Source organism: Curcuma longa, chromosome 6, assembly GCF_044706935.1.
Source record: "Curcuma longa cultivar G26 ecotype Majalengka, Jawa Barat chromosome 6, ITB_CL_G26_1.1, whole genome shotgun sequence".
NCBI classification, from domain to species: Eukaryota; Viridiplantae; Streptophyta; class Magnoliopsida; order Zingiberales; family Zingiberaceae; genus Curcuma; species Curcuma longa.
This window is the reverse complement of record NC_133866.1, coordinates 5474939-5495305: the sequence shown is the minus strand read 5'-3', so window position 1 is coordinate 5495305 and position 20367 is coordinate 5474939. Positions and strand designations below refer to the sequence as shown.

At 38.1% G+C, this 20367-nt stretch overlaps 3 protein-coding genes across 4 annotated transcripts; 1 reads left to right on the top strand and 2 right to left on the bottom strand.

The window, feature by feature from the left end:
• The first annotated feature begins 3593 nt into the window (after positions 1-3593).
• LOC141830967 (uncharacterized) lies at positions 3594-9966 on the top strand. Of its 2 annotated transcripts, none has more exons than XM_074718420.1 (9): positions 3594-4462; positions 6217-6346; positions 6429-6916; positions 7012-7092; positions 7206-7307; positions 8583-8696; positions 8778-8858; positions 8992-9063; positions 9439-9966. In XM_074718420.1, exons 1-9 carry the CDS (start codon positions 4133-4135, stop codon positions 9697-9699), a joined length of 1659 nt encoding a protein of 552 aa, XP_074574521.1. In that variant the 5' UTR covers positions 3594-4132; the 3' UTR covers positions 9700-9966. The 2 variants fall into 2 exon arrangements, with proteins under 2 accessions (XP_074574521.1, XP_074574522.1); XM_074718421.1 differs by having other exon boundaries at positions 7170-7307.
• Positions 9967-10113: 147 nt separating this feature from the next.
• Positions 10114-12097, bottom strand: LOC141830965 (patatin-like protein 3). Its single transcript, XM_074718417.1, has 3 exons — positions 11227-12097; positions 10528-10590; positions 10114-10423 (listed from the first exon to the last, which is right to left on the bottom strand). Exons 1-3 carry the CDS (start codon positions 12064-12066, stop codon positions 10121-10123), a joined length of 1206 nt encoding a protein of 401 aa, XP_074574518.1. The 5' UTR covers positions 12067-12097; the 3' UTR covers positions 10114-10120.
• A 2580-nt stretch (positions 12098-14677) lies between these two features.
• Positions 14678-19188, bottom strand: LOC141830963 (WPP domain-associated protein-like). Its single transcript, XM_074718414.1, has 5 exons — positions 19105-19188; positions 16305-18519; positions 15658-15784; positions 15438-15539; positions 14678-15100 (listed from the first exon to the last, which is right to left on the bottom strand). The coding sequence occupies exons 2-5, from the start codon at positions 18347-18349 to the stop codon at positions 15047-15049; spliced, it is 2328 nt and encodes a 775-aa protein (XP_074574515.1). The 5' UTR covers positions 18350-18519; positions 19105-19188; the 3' UTR covers positions 14678-15046.
• Between the last annotated feature and the right edge of the window lie 1179 nt (positions 19189-20367).

Sequence of the window (20367 nt, the reverse complement as noted above, 5' to 3'; positions counted from 1 at the left end):
GTCCTGTAAACATGAGTAGTTCGGATTGATAGAGTAGAGAGATGAATAATAAAATCTACAAATTAAATTCCGTTTTCTTTGGGTAATGATTTAGTAAGGACATATATAAATTAATCAAAAAAATAAAAAATAAGAGAAAAAAGACGCGGATTTTACTTGATTTGCAATCCACAAATTGTTAGCTCAATAACTATGAAATACACTTGTCCTCTATCTTCTCATCTTCAGAAACGATATAGAAGTAGAGAATAAGTACGAGAATAAATAAATAACTGAAAGTATAAGTATTTAAGAGTGTGTTGTATTTTGTTCTTCAAGCTTTAGTTCATTTTATATATCTCATTTCGATCTGACTATTCTACTGATGTAACACTTTCTGATTGCCTGAAAGTTTTCTGATCAATTGGATCTTTATTGATGCACCTTTAGGTTTAATTCACTTCGATAGCAGCTCTGGATGACTCAGCGACCTTCAATTACCTAGAGGCTTCTTTCTTTCATTTGGAGATTGCTGACGTGGGCGTTCTCACAACAGAGTTGGATGACTTAGCCATGGCTTCCGATCACTTAGAAGATGGTCGACCTTTAGTCTTGACCATTCATTGATCTTGTCTTCTTCGATCGCCTAGATGGTTCTTTGACCACCTGGACAATAGTTTGTCCGAATCCAATTCCGTTTGCCTTCAGCAATCTTTTTCCCCTCTTCTCGTCCCTTGAATGCATTACGTACGTTCTTCTCATTCCACCAAAGTAATATTCCATAGTTTATTGTGCCTTAGATGCACCGAGCCCATCAACTCATTTTCCGTGTCATCCTTCTTAATCGATTACATCTTCTGTGATGCCCCTAAGCTATCGCGTACCTATATATTTTCCTAAGTCATTATACTTAAACACACATATAAATAAACAATAAGATCTAACTTAAATTTATTTGATAATACATCAAAATACCACTCGGATCAAAACATTCTCCTCTAAAGTTATCACTCAAATATTTATTCAATCTAAGAGACTCTTGAGAAAGTAAAAATGACGATTATGTCTATCGAGCATTAGGTAAATGATAGTTTCATATCGGTCAACTATGGCCTTGTCCAAGCAAGATATGTAAATGAATACATACTTGATAATATGAAGGGCTTAATTGAAAATTATAAAACTATGTGTTACTTCTTCCTCTAATTTCAAAAGCAACAATGGAACCATATATCATTATGAAAACAATGGCGGAGACAACCCGAACAATCTACTCGGATTGATCCCGAACTCTAAGCTACATCGACGGTACACCTCGGACTACCTTATTCGTTCTCTTAAATTTTCTTTTTTTCCATCCATAAATCTAAGTTTTTTTTCGACGTCATTGGACCCCCGAGCAATAGCTCAGGTAGCTACAAAGGGAGCCCCGACCGTGCATGAAAGGTGATATCACCTTATGTTTGGATTGATCAAATGGGCTTTTATGAACCAAACAAGAACCTCAAACTAAGTCTTTATTTCGTTTTTAATGTACAATTTTATATTTAATAAAAGATATTTTAATAGCATCATACATAATTATTAATGATATAATTATATCTATTAAATATCACAAGACTTCCTCAAAGTAATACTTTATCTAGTTATTGTCTTCTTCATTACATATGTTTACTATTTCATCTCTATCTACGCACAAGTAATATGTAATGTATAATATTAATTATTAAGATATCTTTAACACATATTTATATTTATTATTAAATATTTAATAATAATAATAATCGACGAGTCTACTTTGACGTTAATAATCTCTTAAACAAACACGTGGCCGCATTAGGTTACAAGAAGGTGGGTGGCTTTTCTTGATTTGGTCCCCAGTTTCGACCTACCCACGTTACGGTTCAAGCCATTACAGCGTTATGGGTTTGGCATTTTGCGGGCCCCGGTTACTGACCGAGTCGGCAGGTAGGGTGGGCAATCCAAAATAGAGTAGGTGACATGACATTACATTAGATTTAGGGCCTAAGTTAATCTTTGTATCGTTTAAATTTATTGTTTGATTATTTGAAATATTTATATTTTTAAAGTTGATTAATGAGTTTAATTTGTATTTATTATATTAATAAAAATTTTATGATGAATATTTTAAATTTTATAATATTATATATAAATATTATTTATTTAGCCATTATAAAATTGATATTTCAATTCTGATTAATAAATTATATTATAACATTGTAATATAATTATTTAATTTATTATAGTATTGGTTAATATTATATTATAGTAATACTTTAATTATGATAAAAACTAATAACATTATATTGCAACAACTTACTCATAACTCTTGCAATACAAATATTTTATTTTTAATTAATACGAATCCATGCACAAATCAATATTATGTCATAACAACGGTAAATCATAGATGTTATAATATAGATAATTTATTTATGATCAAATACCAGTTGACATTATGCTGTAGTATTTATAACATGGTTATAATTATGTATTTATAATAGTTATAAAATTATAACTGCTATAATTATAAAATAATTATTATCTTATAGCTCCTTTAATAGTGCTCAATTTCTAAAATTAAAATGTATAGAAGTGAGGTGAGATAGGAGATTGTTTTGATAATAAATGAAAAAGGTATCCTTTTATAATTCAATATATTTTTGATTTTTATTCAATACATATAAAGATTTTTTAAAATAAATAAATAAATAAATTCACTTATCAACTAAATATATTTAAAAAATTAAAACTTTAAAATTATCAAATAAACTAAAATTAAGAGTTTTATAATTTACAAATGAATCGAATTTAACCCTAACTCATCTAGTAAATAAAGGAAGGTAAGCTTATGTTTTTAATGTGGCTCTATTACTTTATTAAATAAATTTAAATAATATAAAACTTAACACAATTGGACTCATCTACAACCCTAAAATATTTACATTTTATCTTCAACATTTTAAAATTTGCTTTAACTTATATCTTCAAACATAATAAATATTCCATATTTTTTTTAATCAAAAACAATTTAACATTAGATTGGTCGTATAAAAATAATATTTTAGAAAGAAAATTGAATTAAAAAAACAAGATAACATTTTTTTTCTAAATTCATCTATTTTAAATTAAAAAGATGTCTTGCTTTACTATTCTGTCTTTTACATTTATTTAAATATTTTTTAATTATAATGTGATTTTTTCAAAGATATTTATATAGTTACAAATTGATTCAAAAATTATGATTTAAAATTTGGATAGAAAATAATAATATAAAATAGTATAAAATAAATTTGAATGATATTTAAATAATTAAATTATGATTCAATAATATTCATTTTGATTAAAAAAATAAAAGTCCGATTTAGAAAAAAGAAATCATTTTGATTTTGAAAATCTAAAAACTTTTTAATAAAATATAATTATAATATAAAGTACCGTCTTAACGATAACCAATTAAGCGTCTTTTGATTTTTACGCATATTTAATCATTTCTCTTTTTCTAGCTTCTTGCCCTCTCCTTACACGCTATCAGCTCATCACATTAAACCCTTACCACGTGACCCTCCTCTCTCTCTCTCTCTCTCCTCCAAGCTTCGATCTCTACCTTCCTCTTCCCCTTCCCCTCTTCTGGTATCGTCCATCTGCGCCATTGCTCTCCTTCCTTCCCTTCTCTTAGCTACATCACGAGCAGCGTCTGACGCCGAAGGAGAAGCAGTTGAAACGGCAGGTGAAGTTAGGGCTGAGCTGACTCCCGTGCGTCATTCTGCGATTCTTCCTCTTTTGATAGTGTTCGGGAGGAAGACCATCAGATTTGGCTGTCGGTTGCCACCCAATGCCCTCCGTCGGTGGAAGGAGAAAGAGGAGTTTTTGTTTTTTTTGGGTTCATGTTGGGAAATTCGTTTTGGCTGATTACTGAATGGGAGTAGTTGTTGAGCACAGAGATTTAATGGAACCGTCCGATATAAGATCCTTGGAGTAGATATGATGATCGGGAAATGAGAAGATTGTCGGGATCCCTGGCAACGTGATTCAGATTGCGGAAGCCGCGCTGTGCTGTTTTCGCTGGTTTCTCTGGGCGAGGCAGTTTTGGCTTTTCCCCCAAAAGGAATGTGATCTGTTTGCTGTTATTATGGTTTCAATGCGAGGTATAGGCTTGTTCAAGCAAGGGTGGATATGGGTTCGATATCAGAAGCAGTTCTCTTTAGATGTCCGAGTTGCTGCGAACTGTATAGGGGAAAAACTTGGACTTCTGATTGATCGCCACTGGCCATTGTTTTATAGCTGGTGCACGATTGCAGGAATATTTCTTTTTAGATTGCTATTGCAATGGAGTAATTGCGTCGTGGGAGGTCTGAGGTCCCTGTTTACCTTGGGTTCGGCGGCTGTTTTTGTCATTATGTGGAGTTGCTTGCTTTGCTCGACTTCGACGACTTCTCTCTTTTATGTGCTTCTAAGTCTGGTTTGTTCCAATTATCCATATTATTTTTGTGCTTTGCAAAGGCTTTTATTTGCTGTCATCACCCATTTTAGTTTACCATCTCTGGACAAAAAGTGGTCATGTAACATGGTTCATTTCTGTCTATGTGATTGGGATAAGTTTGATTACCTTTCCTTTTTCTCATCTTTAGTTCATAGCTATTTTTAGAGCATAGATAAGTCTTTGCTGCTCTGATGCCTTTTTGGTGAGTCTTTATGGTGCCAGTAAGACTCTAGTTTGCTTTAACAATGTCATGAGTAATTTTTGACATGCCAGATGCTCACTGTCAAGTGGGTATCATATTCTCATGTCTCAGCACCTTGGATCAATGATATATTGATCTGGCTCTATTCTTATCTTCCCTACTGGAATTGGTAGTACAGTCACAGCGTCTGATTTAAATTTTCTGAGAGCAAGAACATTGTGTGTGTATGAGTTGTATTTTGAACGTCTTTATGGTGGTTTGCTCATGATGCACCTCCCCTTGCTTGTTTGAGACTAAAATGTCGGCGACATAATATGCTTTTCATGAAGCTATTTGTCACAGGAAATATTTATTAAGCCTTGGCTGAAGCTGCATCGAAATGGCTGCCAATTGTTAAAATGGCTTGCATGAACTGAATAAATGTACAATAATAGGTTAACTGTAAAATTGTCTATTATGGATTGTGATGCCACAAGTATCATTGTCGTCTTTCCAAGCATTTGCGATTTTTTGTTTTGATTGAAAAATTATTTTACTCCATCTATTGACATAAATAAAATATTATTTGGATTAAAATGGCTACCTAGTGAAGATTGGATCTTTTAGCTTGAGTTTACTTAACAATTTGATGTAATTTGATAGGTTAGTTTTTTGAATGTATGCAGATGTACATTACAAAATTTGGTTGTTCTTTGTTAAGGCGATTTCAAACCAACATCGTTTCTTGCCTGCATGCATTGGATTCTTAGATCTCTGCCCAAACCACTTCTTATATCTATATTAACAGTATGTAGTGTTTGATCCGGGAAAATATGTGTATAATTTAGCTACCCGCGAGCCCACTCTTATAATAAATCCCTTTGCAATGAAAATTCTTAATTTATTCACTTGTCCTTTTCTTGTCAAATAACAAAGAACACAAAAGATGTTACATTGGGCATTGAAAACTGTCACTAGAGCTGATATGAATTTATTTATGGAAAATTGTGTCACAATTATTTGTTGTCTATTATTCATCAAGTACTCAGCATTGAAAACTTCCTGCTTGTCTACTAGCAGATAAAGGTTTAGTATGCTGAGTGTTATAGCATAATACACAATATTAATGTAGCATTCATCAGAATTATAAAGGTTGTAAGGTTATGAGTTAGCAACAAAAAGAAGATACAAAAAATCTCATTTGTCATAGTTGCATAGATTGGAATTGAGAAAAAATAGTTAAGATGGAATGAAAACTTACCAAGAACTCAAACCAGCTCTATGATTAAAAAAGTTGGATCACTGATATAGATACTACCTACTTTATTAATTAGACTAAGGAAACTTTGGTTGAAACAACTCAAAGGGATTTAAATTACCTATCAATGAAAATGTAGTTTGACTATGCTTACGGATTGGAGAAAGACCCATGTATCTAACTCTTGTTAGCTCAGTATTGTCGTGTTTATGATTTTCATTCATAATTATTTTCACTTGGATTACAGTATCTGAGTTTGCTATGAAGAATTAATTTGTATATTTGTTATATCAGGGATCCGCAGCCACAGCTATTCATCATTTGGGCTTCACACCTGGTCTTTTTATTGTTGGGCTTTATGGCATTGGACTTATGTGGCTGTATGGATACTTTTGGATAACAACAATTTTACTAATGGCCGGAGGTTTGCAGAAGCATTTTCCCATTTATGTTTTCAATTTAATATTTGTAATACTTCCAAGCTTACTGAGTTTGTTTGTTTGCAGGTTATATGTTCTCCCTTAACCATGCTCGATTCTTGATCTTAATGACAACTGCTTATGCTGTTCATGTCATCAATGCCCGTGCTGGATTGCATGGAGTTTATTTGACGTTTAACCTATCATTTATTTCCAACAGTATATTGAACAAACTACTTCAAGGATATGAGAGTACCAATAGAGGCACTTGTGTACAAGAAGAAAAGGAACCTGAAAAGGTTTCAGAAGATGCTTCTGCTGACAAGGAATATACCCCTCCATCTAAAGAAGCTGAAGAAGTGCCACCTCTCAAATCATCTTGCACAATACCGAACGCATCAAATCTTTCAGACATTCATAAGAATGCTTCCTCTAGCAACGTTGTCATGACTGAATCAGCTTCATTAGTTGAGATGAAAAGGATAACGAACAGTTCAAACCATTATGAAGTTATGGGCCTCCTGAAGTATGTGAATTCTGACCCTAAGATATTGAAGAAAGAATACCATAAAAAGGTATGCAACTTGATAATGTTTAACAACAAAATGTTTTTTTTATAGTCATCTGATTCACAGTAACTGTATGTTAATTTGTGTTCATGGGTTCCTAGGGCTTGCTCGTTCATCCCGACAAGAATCCAAACAGTCCATTAGCTTGTGAATCATTTAAAAAGCTTCAGTGTGCATATGAGGCAAGTAATATCAACAACGTTTGAAGAGAAACAATAACTCTTGACCAGTATTAGTTGCTTTCTTTTTAAATGCTCAGTCAACAGTTAGGCAACTAACAAGCAAGATATTTCAGGTCCTTTCAGATTTCATAAAAAAGAAAAATTACGATGAACAGTTAAGAAAGGAAGAATCTGGGGGCGTGTGTCAGAGTTCTGGTACCTCTCATTCTCAGGAGGTATAATTCATCATGATGCATGTGAATATGTTTAATCTAAGGCTTCTATTTATGAAATATGCTACCCATCACCTCATGTCTCATGGAATAATACATTTTCTAATATTGCAGAAATATTTATAATGTGGCACGTTTTTTTTAAGATGATAACCATTTTGCTTGTCAAGTTAGTTACTCTTTGAATTCGAGGTAGTTCCATAGTGTCCACTGATCATATACTGCCTGTATGCTTCCTTGTACCATCAAGTACAGCCAATAAATCACTTCACTGATAAACAAGGGCTGTGATGTAAAGGAGTTGAATGCTAACTAGATGGAGCCAAGTGAACAAGTTAATTTTCTTGAGGAGCTGCCAAAATTCTTCAGGGTCTGATCAAAGATTGATTTCCCTTTATTTCCTTAAGGACTCCCGAGGCACCTGAAGAGCAAACATCCTAGCACCTTCCATGGCATATTTCCCTTGAAGATAAGGTACAACAGTGATGGCAAACTGTACAAGGAGTCAATCTCATGTCATAGACAAGCTTCTTGGCTCCAAGCTACCTTTAAGGCTGAGGCATTCTCTTAACTCACCCATATCTAGTTTCTTTTCTTAGGATTGTAGGGAAACCTTCACTCAGCTCCCATGCCATATCCTTTCACTGTGATAGGAGCAAGGATATGTGAGCCTAGGAGAAGAAATGACTAGACAAATGGATCTGGTCAATTGACAAATCCCTTAGATAATGGAACAGTTGGTACACAGGTCTAGTGCTTGAAGTCTGTTAGTGTGCCTAATCATTCTTTGTTGGCTGACGCACAGCTCACCTACCAAGTGGTGTGGGTGCCTTGAACTATTCATGAAATTGGTCATGATAATGCTAAGTAAAGTTGTCTGGTGTAGCGAACACAACATTTTCTTATTATGATGTATCTTCAATGTGGTTTCTTCAAATGATTATAGGAATAACATTTCGTTGTGAAAATAATTTTATAATTCAGATATTTTGTGGGCATCACGGATTGTTTTAGATTTTGCATACAGCCCCATGCAGCGCATCAATTTGATTGAAATGCAATCTATGGTACTGAATCTTAAAGTTTATCTGCACATGAAAATTATGCTTTATTGATGTTTCGAACTACTGTATGCCTATCCTATCCTTACTATTTATTTAGTTTTCCATGTGGCTTCGTCCTGTTCTCTTGCTTTTTTTCCCGCATTCATAGTGTTTATCCTTTTTCAGTTTGGATTTGAAGAATTAGCTTAATAATCTGGTTGCCTTTCCATCACAGGATGGTGTTGAATACCGTGCTGAAGAATCCAGGCATATTGAGTGCACCAAGTGTGGAAATTCTCACATATGGATATGCACCAATAGAAGTAAAAGTAGGGCAAGGTGGTGTCAGGTAGGAGGCCAATCTATAATTATCACTTTGTTTGTGCACTTTGTCATCTCTGCATCCCGTTTATGAAATATTATTTGTCAGGGTTGCTCCCAGTATCATCAGGCCAAAGATGGTGATGGGTGGGTAGAAAGTGGCTACCCGCCGGTCTTGACACCTCACAAGGTATTTATCATGTTTAATGACATCCAGATTTGCTTTACACTCTCCAAATTTTGTCTGTTTCAATCTTGATTTTCTCCCTGTTGTGTATTCTATCTGTAAGTAAAGGTTATACATTCCTAATCTCTCTTTTTAGGTGGAAATACCGCGAGCTTTTGTGTGTGCAGAAAGCAAAATTTTTGATGTTTCTGAATGGGCGATTTGTCAGGTCAGTGTATGGATATTTAATTTACCCAATGATGCCTTATCTAATAAAGGGTTTGATGAGTGAGATCTTCCATACATAACCGGTTAAAATTTTCATTATCACAAAACTTACCAGAGAATAATATATATTTTCTGTTGAAATGAGAACCGCTTAGCAGTCTTGTATTGTGTCGTTGCAGTAGTAAAAGGAAAATTTGTTAAATTTAAGATAAACTTTTGATGTTTTAAATGAATCTTGCACAAACTTTAATTTAAACAAATTTAACATATCATTAATTTGATACATTACATAATATTTTGCCAGTGATTGCTCTTGTTTCTAGTCTTGTTTGTTTTGTTTTTCGGTCTTCTTACTTTGCAAGTGTGTTGTATGAAGGGAATGGAATGCAAGGCAAACACTCATGGGCCAACCTTTCATGTGAACATGGTCGGCTTGGACGCAATGGGGCTGCGATCCGACCCCCTGAGATATCCCTGGGGTTTGGATGCCAAGATGATCATCGAGGACGATGAGTTCGAGCTGTGGTTTCAGCAGGCCTTGGCGTCTGGAATATTCTCCGAGAGTCCAAAGCGGCGAAAAAGCTGGCCGTTCAACATTAACCACAAAGGCATCAGAGCATGGCGAAAATCGCCATAAACTCGAACAGATTCTTTGATCACATATAGATTACTGGCATCTGAAGTTGAAGCAGCAGTTCATTGTTGATCGAATCCATTCCTTTCGATGAATGCCCGAGTAGCTTCTGTGCCTCTCACACGCGTAAGCTTCTGTATCATGAAAAACAGGTATCGAATCTGTCATGGCTACACAAACAGAAAACATCCACAGTTTGCTAATCTGTAAATAGGTCTTAGGCTAGCTGTTTTAGCATCTACACGCATTAGTTTAGTTGGCCGAGAGCAACTTTGATGGCTTGTCAATGTCTAGGTTTGAAATTTCATTTCGAACTAGCATAGTTGTCCCAGGTGTGATGCTAGTCCTTGCCTCAGAACAGGCAGGCTTGCTAATCTTGTTAATCTGTGCCTTTGTCACAGTTATGCTTTAGAAAGCTTGTTGCTTATATTGTGTAAGGTTCACTGAGCTTCATCTTTGCGGAGGAAGACACCCCGCCCGGTCGGCTAAAGGGACATGTGCTTGCTTGCTTAATCACCACAATTGGGATCGAGCTCTTCTTCCTCTTCTCTTCCTCTTCGATCAGCTCGACCGCGATTTGGTCGAGCTTGTCTGCATGACTCTGTTGAGAGATCTTTTTCCCTCTGAAGAGGAATGACTCCATATTTCTCTGCAAAAGCATGTCTTCCACTGTTTGCAACAAGTTCTTCGACTTGGATGAGCAATCTCCAGACATGAAGCCGTTGGCCTAAAAGGAATTTTAATTAGAAAATATTATTTAATTATGATTTCCATAATTGCAATTATAAGATTTTAAATTTATTAAATTTTGAGTTAAAATAAGTGAACTACCTGGATGCGAATATAATTGCTTGTTCTGAGATTTCCAAATGCCATGGCCACGGTTTGATCCACCTGTTCAAATAAATAGAATTTAGATATTTATTTTAGGAATTTTGCTATCATGTGGTCCTCCCAACCGACCCCTCGCCGCTGTAGCATTGCCGTTCGGCCACCGTCGGTCGCCGCATCACGCCCGATGGACGCGCAACTCGTCGGCGCACAGTCCGACCCCAGATTCCAACCGGAAAGTGGTTGGAATCCGACGAATTCGATCGGAATTGGTCGCTCAACACTGGCAGGTGATTTCGATCAAATCGCGGTCGATTTTTGATCAAATTCCGATCGAAGACCGACCAAGGAAGGACTGCCGACAGTTCTTCCTCGGCCGGTCTCCGATCGGAATTTGGTCGGAAATCGGCTGCCAGTGCCTATCGGCCGATTCCGGCCAAATCACGTCAGAATCCGACCAAATTCCGACCGGAGACTGGCCGAGGAAGGACCGCCGATCGTGGTCGAATTCATCGGATTCCGCCCACTTTCTGGCCGGAATCCGGTGCGGGAATGTGCGGCGGCCGATGGCGAAGCGGCAGCGGCGACAACAGTGAGGGCGCGGGGTAAGGAGCGCAGGATAGAAAAATTATTATTTTAGATATTAAAGTTTGAATTTTTTTGATTTTTTAATGTTTTTTAAATATTTAGAATCCGTACCATGTCAGCGACGCACTCGCCGGTGATCCGGAGGAGTTCTGCCCCGCCGATGGCGGAGGGTTCCGCCGGGGCGGCTCCAAGAGAAACGACGAGGAGGTCCTCCACGCCGCAGGCGAAGGGGAACTCCTGCTTGTTGAGCAGAACGTGTGTGATGGCGGCGGCGGTGGGGTTCGCCATCGCGACGCGGCCGCCAACGGCGGAGACGCGCGTCCGCCCGTCCACCGATCGGAGCTCCACCGCCGCGGCGCCGGCGCACGTGGCGGCGCACACCTCCCACACCCGGAAGTCGAACCCGTCCGCTTCCACCGCGTCGGCCCGCGAGAAGAGAAAGGGGGCCGCCGTCGCGAGGTCGTAGCAGGGGATCAGCACCGGCTTCACGGCGTTCCTCAGCGTCGCGTCCCCGAACACCCGGCGAAAGAACCCGCCCGGCCGGCGGCGGAGGAGGCCGCAGGTGCCGAATCCGCGCCCGCGGCGGCGGCGGCTCTCGGCCGCCAGGAGGCGGAGGGCTTTAGCGGCGGAGAGGAGCGGGCGGCCGTCAGGGCCCTTGGTGAAGAGCATCGCGGCGAGGACGCCGCCGGCGCCGGATCCGGCGGCGACGTCGAAGAGGTCGGCGACGCGGGCGGAGGGATCGCCTGTTTGGACACGAAGGGAGGATTCGAGCCGTGCGAGGGCGGCGGCGGCGAGAAGGGCGTCGGAGGGGCAATCCCCTCCGTCGATGGAGAGGATGCGGACCCTACCCCCGGATACTCCGGCGATCGCCGGAGACCCGCTGAAAAGGAACTTGCTCTCGAGGATGGAGAAGATCTCGTAGCTGAGCTTGTCGGCGTCCATCGATGCCATCGGAGGAGCTATCGAGCCGCTACCGGTCCAAACCGAGTCAAACCGGGTTTATTGACCATGCGACGGTGGCGGACCGTAGACCCGCGGGGGCCGCTTAAATAGAGAAAGGCGCGCAGGATAGCCGCACCCCGTGGACGTGATGGCGTTTGGACCGCTCGATTCTCATCGGACGGCTAGTATTTTCTGAGTGAAGGGGCGTGAATCAATGGCATGAGATCGGACGGCAGAGATGCGTTTGATCAGACCAGAGTGCGCCACGTGTACGTTGGCAGTAATTATGAGGTAAATAAATTTCATGCTTAATTTATTACTTAAATTTTAGGATAAATACAATATTTAATTAGAAGTGCTCAATACACGTGTGGACCTAGTTATGATAGAATTTGCATAGGTAAGATTATGCTCTCTTAATCCTATGTTTGTTAATAATTAAATGAGTTTGTTCTTAATTAACTTTAGGGTTTAGGTAAGTCTCCACTTGAAGGGTTGATAGGGAGCAAAAACAACAAGGAAATCAATTATTAACTACAATAAGGACAACAAATCCATCCTTAATACTAATTAGTACACTTTTATTAATGTTATTCTAATTATTTTATACTATTTTTTTCATCATACTCCACTAATTTTGTGGCATTAGAAATGTGATTAATTGAAGGTTAGGTACATGCATAGATTAACTAAAGTATGTATGAAGGGTTGGTGCTAAACAAGGAGTCTTAGAAAATTAAGACAATCACTTTATTCCTCACTTATTTCTAAACATTTTTTTCATGACTTAATCTTGTTGTTTGGGGATTCAGGCTTTGAACTAATTGGTTCTATAATTTGAGTAGTGAACCAAAAGTTTGAAGCTTAATCTTGTCAATTAACACTTAAACAGTGGTGTTAATATCAACTTTCATTAACAAGGATGACATGATCATGATGTGTACTTAATCATATGCACATATAAAATAGCAAGTGCACTAGGGTTTGTCTCTCATTTATAAAAGCTATGCACGCCTACAAAACCAGTTGAATACACAAAGTAAAACAAGTTGCATGCATTTAATATACATGATCTTATCCTCATCAAACAATTCTATTAATTAACTACAGATTCTTTAACTAGTGCTCTTTGGTTTTGAGTGTAGAGAATTATAAGGAATGTCTCAGTTCAATGATATGTTAATACATATTGAAGAGAAGGCATCCTTTTATAGGTTATTGGATTCATGCAATGTTCATATATTTTTAAGTTATCGTGTAGAATGGACGAGTATAAGTTAAGTCTAGTCAAGATTGAGTGAGAGCTTATGCGGTTCACTCGAAACGCCTATATATAGGTCGATAAAGGTGCCCTAAAAGGCTATTGAGGTGGATTTGATGTCCTAAAGATGAGTTTAGCTCATATGAGATGAACTTAATTACTTCATCCAAGGTGTAAGTTGAGGTTGGCTCAAAGGTGAGCTTGCTCAAGGTGGACAAGACCTAATTAAAGTGCCTAAATTACTCGCCGAAAAGAGGATAAACTTAGGGGTGTATGAATTCTTTTGTCTCTCTTGCTTCTTATAGCCCTACAAACATATGAAAAGAGCATATGAATGCTTATGATGCCCTATCCGTTTTATTCTTCTTTATTAATCAAACAACTTTTAATTATTTCCTTTTGTGAAAATCCTAATCACAAGAATTAATTGCTTGCCTTGGAAGCTCCTCCTCAAGTAATAGATTAGTATTAATTGCCTACATCTGGCTTAGATAATAATTGTGTTTTTTATGATTCTATTTTAGAAATTATGTTATTTTTCATATAGTCAACTACTATTTGACTTTGAATTCAAATAAAATTGATTTGTTTGCTTGATTTCTATTTTTTAATTCATTTGATTGTATAATGTGTGACTCATAGATTTAAGGTTCTGTACAATAAATCCTTTTATAAACTAAATATTGACGGGAGCTTCGTGCATACCCTTTATGATTGTATGATTTCTATTTATTTTCATGGCAAATTTTATGTTAATTTGCTATAATTCATGAAGAGTAGGCATGCCCTAGTTCAATATTGATGATAATCCCAGTATGGGGGTGGTTCTATTTATTTACGGCGGTCAATCCAGACAAATTTTATTGTGTAATTTGCTATAATGCCGTCATGAAGAGTAGACATGTCCTACTTGTTGCTCAATATTGTAGGTAACAAGTTGCTTGATGCATGGATATTGATTGCCCATCAAAACATGCAATTTTTTTTTGATTTGATAGATTCATGATCGACATTGACATTTGCTAGAAAATGATTTTTTGAAATTGTAGGTCAATTGTCATGGTGGATATTGTCGGTCAAACTTTTAAGTTGTTACAATAGACTATCAATATTGGTGAGAAGTCAACCCCTTTTTTTAAATGTGATAAGTGTAGAGACACCAGAAGAATTATTCTTTTCTGTATTTTTTAATCTTTTTGAATAAATATTCTTATCCTAAAAGATTTTTAAAAATTTTTGCGAAATATCTTTAATGTAATCTTTCCTCCTTTGAAGATCAAATTTGCACTATATTATCACAAATACATGAATAATCATTGCCTACCACAAAATTGATTCATATATTAGAATGAGTATCATATACAAAAGACTTACATATATAAGAGCATATGGGTTGAAGAAACAAAAGCATACATGAAAAAAAAAATTGTTGTGGTGAACAAATATAGACAGTTACACAAAAAGCACACGAGAATACACACATTATCCGTATTTGTTGGAGATCAAGTCGCATCGGCAAGCTCATTGCTTCATCCTTTTCGGTCGAAATATGAATATCTATGAGACAGTGAAAAGTAAACACTGGTCAACTGTCTGAAACTGAAATGATAACAATCGCAACTAGGACTGGACTGAACCCCTTATCTTGATTCTGGTCGATGCCTCAAGCTGAATCACTGGTACTTCTTGTAGAAAACCCAGTGGAGACTTGATGGTTTGGCAAAGCCTCTAATTGTCTCGTCCATTTAATTCTCTTTGAATCATTTTGAGAATCTCCATTACCTTTAAGAATGAAATCAATAGTTAGACTATCAAATTCGCTGCAAAGTAAACATACCTTGTTATATATGAACTACAAATAGATACAATTCGATTAATCATTATGTTAAATGACATGATGTGAGCAATTTGATATTTCTGCATATGGAATGTGGTTCCAGTGAAGCAAAGTCTCATTTAAGAAGCAAAATAAGGATGTGCCTATTTGATACTAAGAACAATGGTTTTTGGGCAACCTCAAAGTCAGTAATCAGTTTGAGGTGTGAAACTCACTCGATTCAGTTCTCAGTGCTCAAAAGAGACAATATGACATTAGTAAATCACAAGCAAACAGTCTTACTCCCGGATAATGCTGCAATATTGAGGAGTAATGATCAAGTACTAAGTATATCTTTCCAAGAAGTCCCACAAGTGCCTCGACTTCGTCACCTAGAAGATCAACCTGGGGAAGAAAGAAATACATGGAACGAGTTGTCTGTTATAGTGATTCAATAAATATGGTAAATAAAAATTATACTATTATACACAGAGAAATGAGAAAAATAATTACAAACATATACCTCAGTTTCTGCCTTCTCCAAGTCAGAGCATCTGATTTCAAGCATAGTTTTGTACCTCAAGCATTTCTTTTTCTGTTGATCAGCCAGTTGCACTAGTTGGCTCAATTGATGATTCAGTAACTTCAACCTGTAAATGGTAAGAGGACATTCATTCTCAATCAATAATGTATACCAAAAGGGCTGACATGTATCAACGGAGTCAGCTTTAAACTAGGACATCATTTGTAAGGCCTGAAAAATCATGCAACTTGCTGCGTGTGTATTCATGGGTTGGGATTTTGTACATTGGTGAAGATCTACGAGGAACAAATCTTGCAGTTGTTCTTTTAAAATGAAAATATGGGTAAGAGGAAGAAGAAGATTTGTTTGATAGATAACAAACAGTTCATTCTCAAACATATTAAATAGTTGAATCCAGGGCTAGAATCAAGTCAATATATATGAGAGCATAATTAGGATATTCAACTCATCAAGTTTTCAATGCTTTGTTGATGTCCCAAAGACGTCACAAATTATCAAGCAATGTAAAATTTCAGGTTCTATTCTCTTCAACTTGTGTGCAAACTATGAAGTCTACCAACAGTCAGTTCTACTTTGATGTGAGCATATGAACATGAATAATTTCAGAGAAAATAAATAATACACACCTAGAATCATTTCTTTTAGTACCATCTATCAAAAGTCTTTCTAAATCTGCAAAACTCGTAGAAAGTTCCATCGTAAACTTGATGATAGATTCCAACTGCTTTACTTGATCTTTGTCCTTTTCAAAAGATGATGAAAATGCCCTCTGATTATCTTCAATGACTCCTAGAAGCATGATTTTCTGCTCTTCTACATCTTTTAAAGCATCTGATGCAATTTTAAAGTTCTCCTTAAGTTTATCCGTCTCAAGTTCATAATGATGAATTTGCTGCAATGTCTCATTCAATCTACTTTTCAATGATCGGGATTCCAGTTTATATCCTGACAATTGTGCTTCTTGTTTGCTATTTAGCTCCCTGAGCATGCTGAGTTCCTGGTAGACAGCATCAAGCTGCTCCTTATGTTGGATTAATACCGTTTGTGCCTCTAAAGCTAGTTTTTCTTTTTCTTCAAACAATGAGGAAAGTGACATCATGGCTTGCTTCAACTTGTGTCTCTCTTCAATTTCCAACCTCAAGGCATTCTCTTTTTCCAATAACAACGCCTCAAAAGACGTCTTTAACTTTTCGTTTTCACTCATTGCTGATGAAATTGATGATATAGCCTTCTTCAATTTGTCGTTTTCTTGGAGTTTCAACTTCAATGCATTATCTTTTTCTGAAACTAATGCCTCAAGAGACTTCTTCTCTTCATGAGATTTTAGCATTGGAGGGTTCATATTTGAGATAGCATCAAAAATCACCCCACTAAAAATACCAGTATAGATATCTAGCTGAGATTCAATCTCGACCTCAAAATCATGCAATATATATTGGTGCTCATCCATCAACCCTCTTAAAACAGTATTGTACAAGTTAGAATTCAAGTAAGATTCCATCTTTACATCATCAATCTGACTTTCCAGTTTCATTAGTTGTTTTGAGTAGTTTGCTTCTAGGGATGAATAGAATGACATCTGGTTTGCTACATGTGAGAGCTGTGATGACAGACAATTAAGCTCGTTTGTTTTCTTCATATGCATCCTTTCTAGGCGATTATTTTCAGAAAGAAGGTAAAATTCTCTCTCCTTAAAGCCCTGTAAATCATCTTCAGGGTTACAAAGTTGAGGTAATGTCTCCTCTTTGAGAAGTCTATCCAACTTCAAAGCGAATTGTTCTACTTGTTTCTTTATATGTTCAAGCTCCTTATCCTTCCGAATAGGCAAAGAACCCTTTTCTTTGAGTATTTCCCTCTTAAACCTAAACAACTCCTCTGTTTTCTCTAGCAATTCCGAGTCATGTCTTCTCCTCATCATTGTCATTTCATTTTTGCAATAAGCAAGCAATTCCTCCTTTGTCATTTTCTTCACTTGAGGAAGATGAGCAATGTCCAACGTCTGATCTCCTGAGTCCTCAGATTTTCCTCTCGTCGTCTCAACATTTTCCTCAATCTGCAACGGGAAATTGTGATTTCCTAATACTTTCACAGGAAAATGTTCTTTCTTTTTTGTGACACTCCATTCTTCAAAATTTTCAGGACTATTTACTTCCTCCAAAATAACATGCAGTTCATCATGCAATGCATTGAGCTCAGAAACTTTTTTCTGTGCATTCTTGTGTAAATTGTTGATAAAGACTGTTTGACCATACAACTTAGTTTCATATTCATCTCGAAGACCTCTGATGTAATCTTGGAACACAATAATACTAACTTCTCGGTCAAGCTCATGTTTCAATTCAAGTTCATCTAACACATCTTTCTTTAAGCAAATCATGGCATTAATCTGTTCAAAACCTACAGCAAATACATCTCTCAAAGCATCCACCCTTTGATCCACTTCTAGCAGTTTTTCAATAGTTTTATTCGACATGCTGCGAGAACTAATTGGTCCTCTACTCATCCTATCAAGACTCTTCAGCTGTTGAAGGCCCTCCTTCAACCATTGAATGTGATCATCCACCATAACTTTTAATCTGATTATCCTACCATTGGCAATGCATTCTCCATTAGCACTCGAACAACCCATACATGACCCTAATCTCCTCTCATCAATATCTTCCTCCATCATCAAGGGTGTTTTCAAAACTATAAGAGGCTCAGTATTTTGATCAGTAGCTACACCAGATTTATAAGCAAATTCTTAAGAGCTAATTTCTCGGCAGCCCTGTCAACTTTAGCATCAACCATTCCTTTGATGACTGAATCTCATACAACAATCACAGTGCTCTTGTTTACTACCTGCATTTCTAGCTACAAAAATTACACACTAAATTGCAAATCTTAAACTTCACATATATGAACCTTTGGCTCAAAAGTAGCAAAATTTGGAAAAAGATGCAGAAACACTTCCTTTCATCCCTATTCAAAGTGATGCCAAACTCAAAGAGAAAATGCAAGAAGATAACAAAAAATTACCCAGAAACCAAGAACCAGGAACAATCCATCACCAACGGAATTCAAAAGGAAATAAGGGAAAGCACAAAACTAAAGAACATAGATTAGATATGCCAGGAAGAACCACCACACTACCCAAGATAATCCATAATACTACAAAAAAGACAAACTTCGATCCCAAAATTTCACGAAGAACAATTCATTACCAATGGAATTCAAAACGAAAAAACATAGTCATGCCGGGAAGGAAGTAGGAACATGGTAATACACCATCTACCATCCAAAGATCTCGACTTTGAGACCTACTTCGCCCAAAAACCAAACCCAGAAACGTAAATCTCAATGCGAATGCAACGCCCAATTATCACCGTCGGTCGAGTCAACTCCGAGATTGAGGCATAGTAATGAGATGATCGGTTGGAAGGGCACCTGGAGCCGACATAGGCAAGGGGCCTCGGGCGGCGGGCTTCGCCTCCTCGTACGCGAGCGGCGATTTATTAGGGCAGAGAGAAAGGCGACAGTAGCAGCAGAGCGACAGGGGAAAGGGAGGGAACCAAAAAGGCAGCAGCAGTTGTCGCAGGGAAGCGAAGAGGAAAGCGGTTGCTGTAATTTGCTCCCATTTATTTTTATTTAATTAAATTAAAATTTTATTTTATTCAACGGCACTAATTTAATTAGAATTGATATTTTACGCGCCTCTCGCGTGCGCGATTGTGCGCGCCAGCCGATCTACCGTCGATCATATGTGATCACGCAGATCTGATCGTCCAAAAGTGGGAATGCACAGTGCTTATGCCGCCCAACCCCGTCGCTGCCGCTGCGCCGTCCGGCCACTTCCGATCGTCGGACCGGGTCCGATCGACACACCACTCGCGGGGCCGTCGGCCGGTGTCGGATTCCGGCCGGATTGTGATTGGAATTCGGTGCAATTTGGTCGGAAACACGCCGACAGTGGCACGCGACGTTCCTGACTAAATCGCAGCCGGAGACCGACCGGGGAAGGATCGGCGTGCGACGACGGTCCTTCCCCGGCCGATCTCCGACCGCGATTTAGTCGGAATCCGGCCGCGATTTGGCCGGGAACGCCGCGTGCCACTACCGACGTGTTTCCGACCAAATTGCACTTAATTCCGATCACAATTCGGTCGGAATCCGACACCGGCCGATGCGCCGGCGAGTGGCGCGTCAAACGGGTCCGGTCCGGCAGTTGGCGGTACCGGACGGCGCGGCGACGGCGGCAGGAAGCTGAAGGTGTCGACTGTGTCGCGCACGGGGTCGCGCATAATATCACCTCTGCTAATTTAATTAAAATTTATTTATTTAATTATATAAAGTCTTTAAAATCGCAAATGCTTCGTGATTCGGAACCATCACGCAGTTCGATCCAACGGCTGATCGAGCCCGTCGCCTAGATGGACACGCTTCGGCGAATGGGCGGCTATCGGCGCCGCGAGCTATATCAGCCGTCGGATTTCGATCGGACGGCAAAGAGAGGGCGAATAGGTGGCGGCGGCGGACTCGAGGAAGACGGCCCGTCAACATCGTGGCGGTCGACGTACGGACAAGGAGTCAGAGAGACGGGCCCACAAGTCCACTACGCAAAAGACAAGAAAATAATTGGAATATGTTTTTTCAATATTAAATTGGATAAAATTTTTAAAAGAACCTCTTTAATTTATATTATCACCAAAG

What these genes read in the sequence shown, in the direction of transcription:
- LOC141830967 (XM_074718421.1), top strand. Translation starts at nt 4,133, where the DNA reads ATGGTTTCAATGCGAGGTATAGGCTTGTTCAAGCAAGGGTGGATATGG. An exon ending in GTAGGGCAAGGTGGTGTCAG is followed by an intron (nt 8,697 to 8,777) that starts GTAGGAGGCCAA and finishes ATTATTTGTCAG; the next exon opens with GGTTGCTCCCAGTATCATCA. An exon ending in CGGTCTTGACACCTCACAAG is followed by an intron (nt 8,859 to 8,991) that starts GTATTTATCATG and finishes CTCTCTTTTTAG; the next exon opens with GTGGAAATACCGCGAGCTTT.
- LOC141830963 (XM_074718414.1), bottom strand. Translation starts at nt 18,349, where the DNA reads ATGATGGAGGAAGATATTGATGAGAGGAGATTAGGGTCATGTATGGGT. An exon ending in ACTAAAAGAAATGATTCTAG is followed by an intron (nt 15,785 to 16,304) that starts GTGTGTATTATT and finishes TACCATTTACAG; the next exon opens with GTTGAAGTTACTGAATCATC. An exon ending in TGGAGAAGGCAGAAACTGAG is followed by an intron (nt 15,540 to 15,657) that starts GTATATGTTTGT and finishes TTTCTTCCCCAG; the next exon opens with GTTGATCTTCTAGGTGACGA.
- LOC141830965 (XM_074718417.1), bottom strand. Translation starts at nt 12,066, where the DNA reads ATGGCATCGATGGACGCCGACAAGCTCAGCTACGAGATCTTCTCCATC. An exon ending in GCGAGTGCGTCGCTGACATG is followed by an intron (nt 10,591 to 11,226) that starts GTACGGATTCTA and finishes TTATTTGAACAG; the next exon opens with GTGGATCAAACCGTGGCCAT. An exon ending in GCAATTATATTCGCATCCAG is followed by an intron (nt 10,424 to 10,527) that starts GTAGTTCACTTA and finishes AATTCCTTTTAG; the next exon opens with GCCAACGGCTTCATGTCTGG.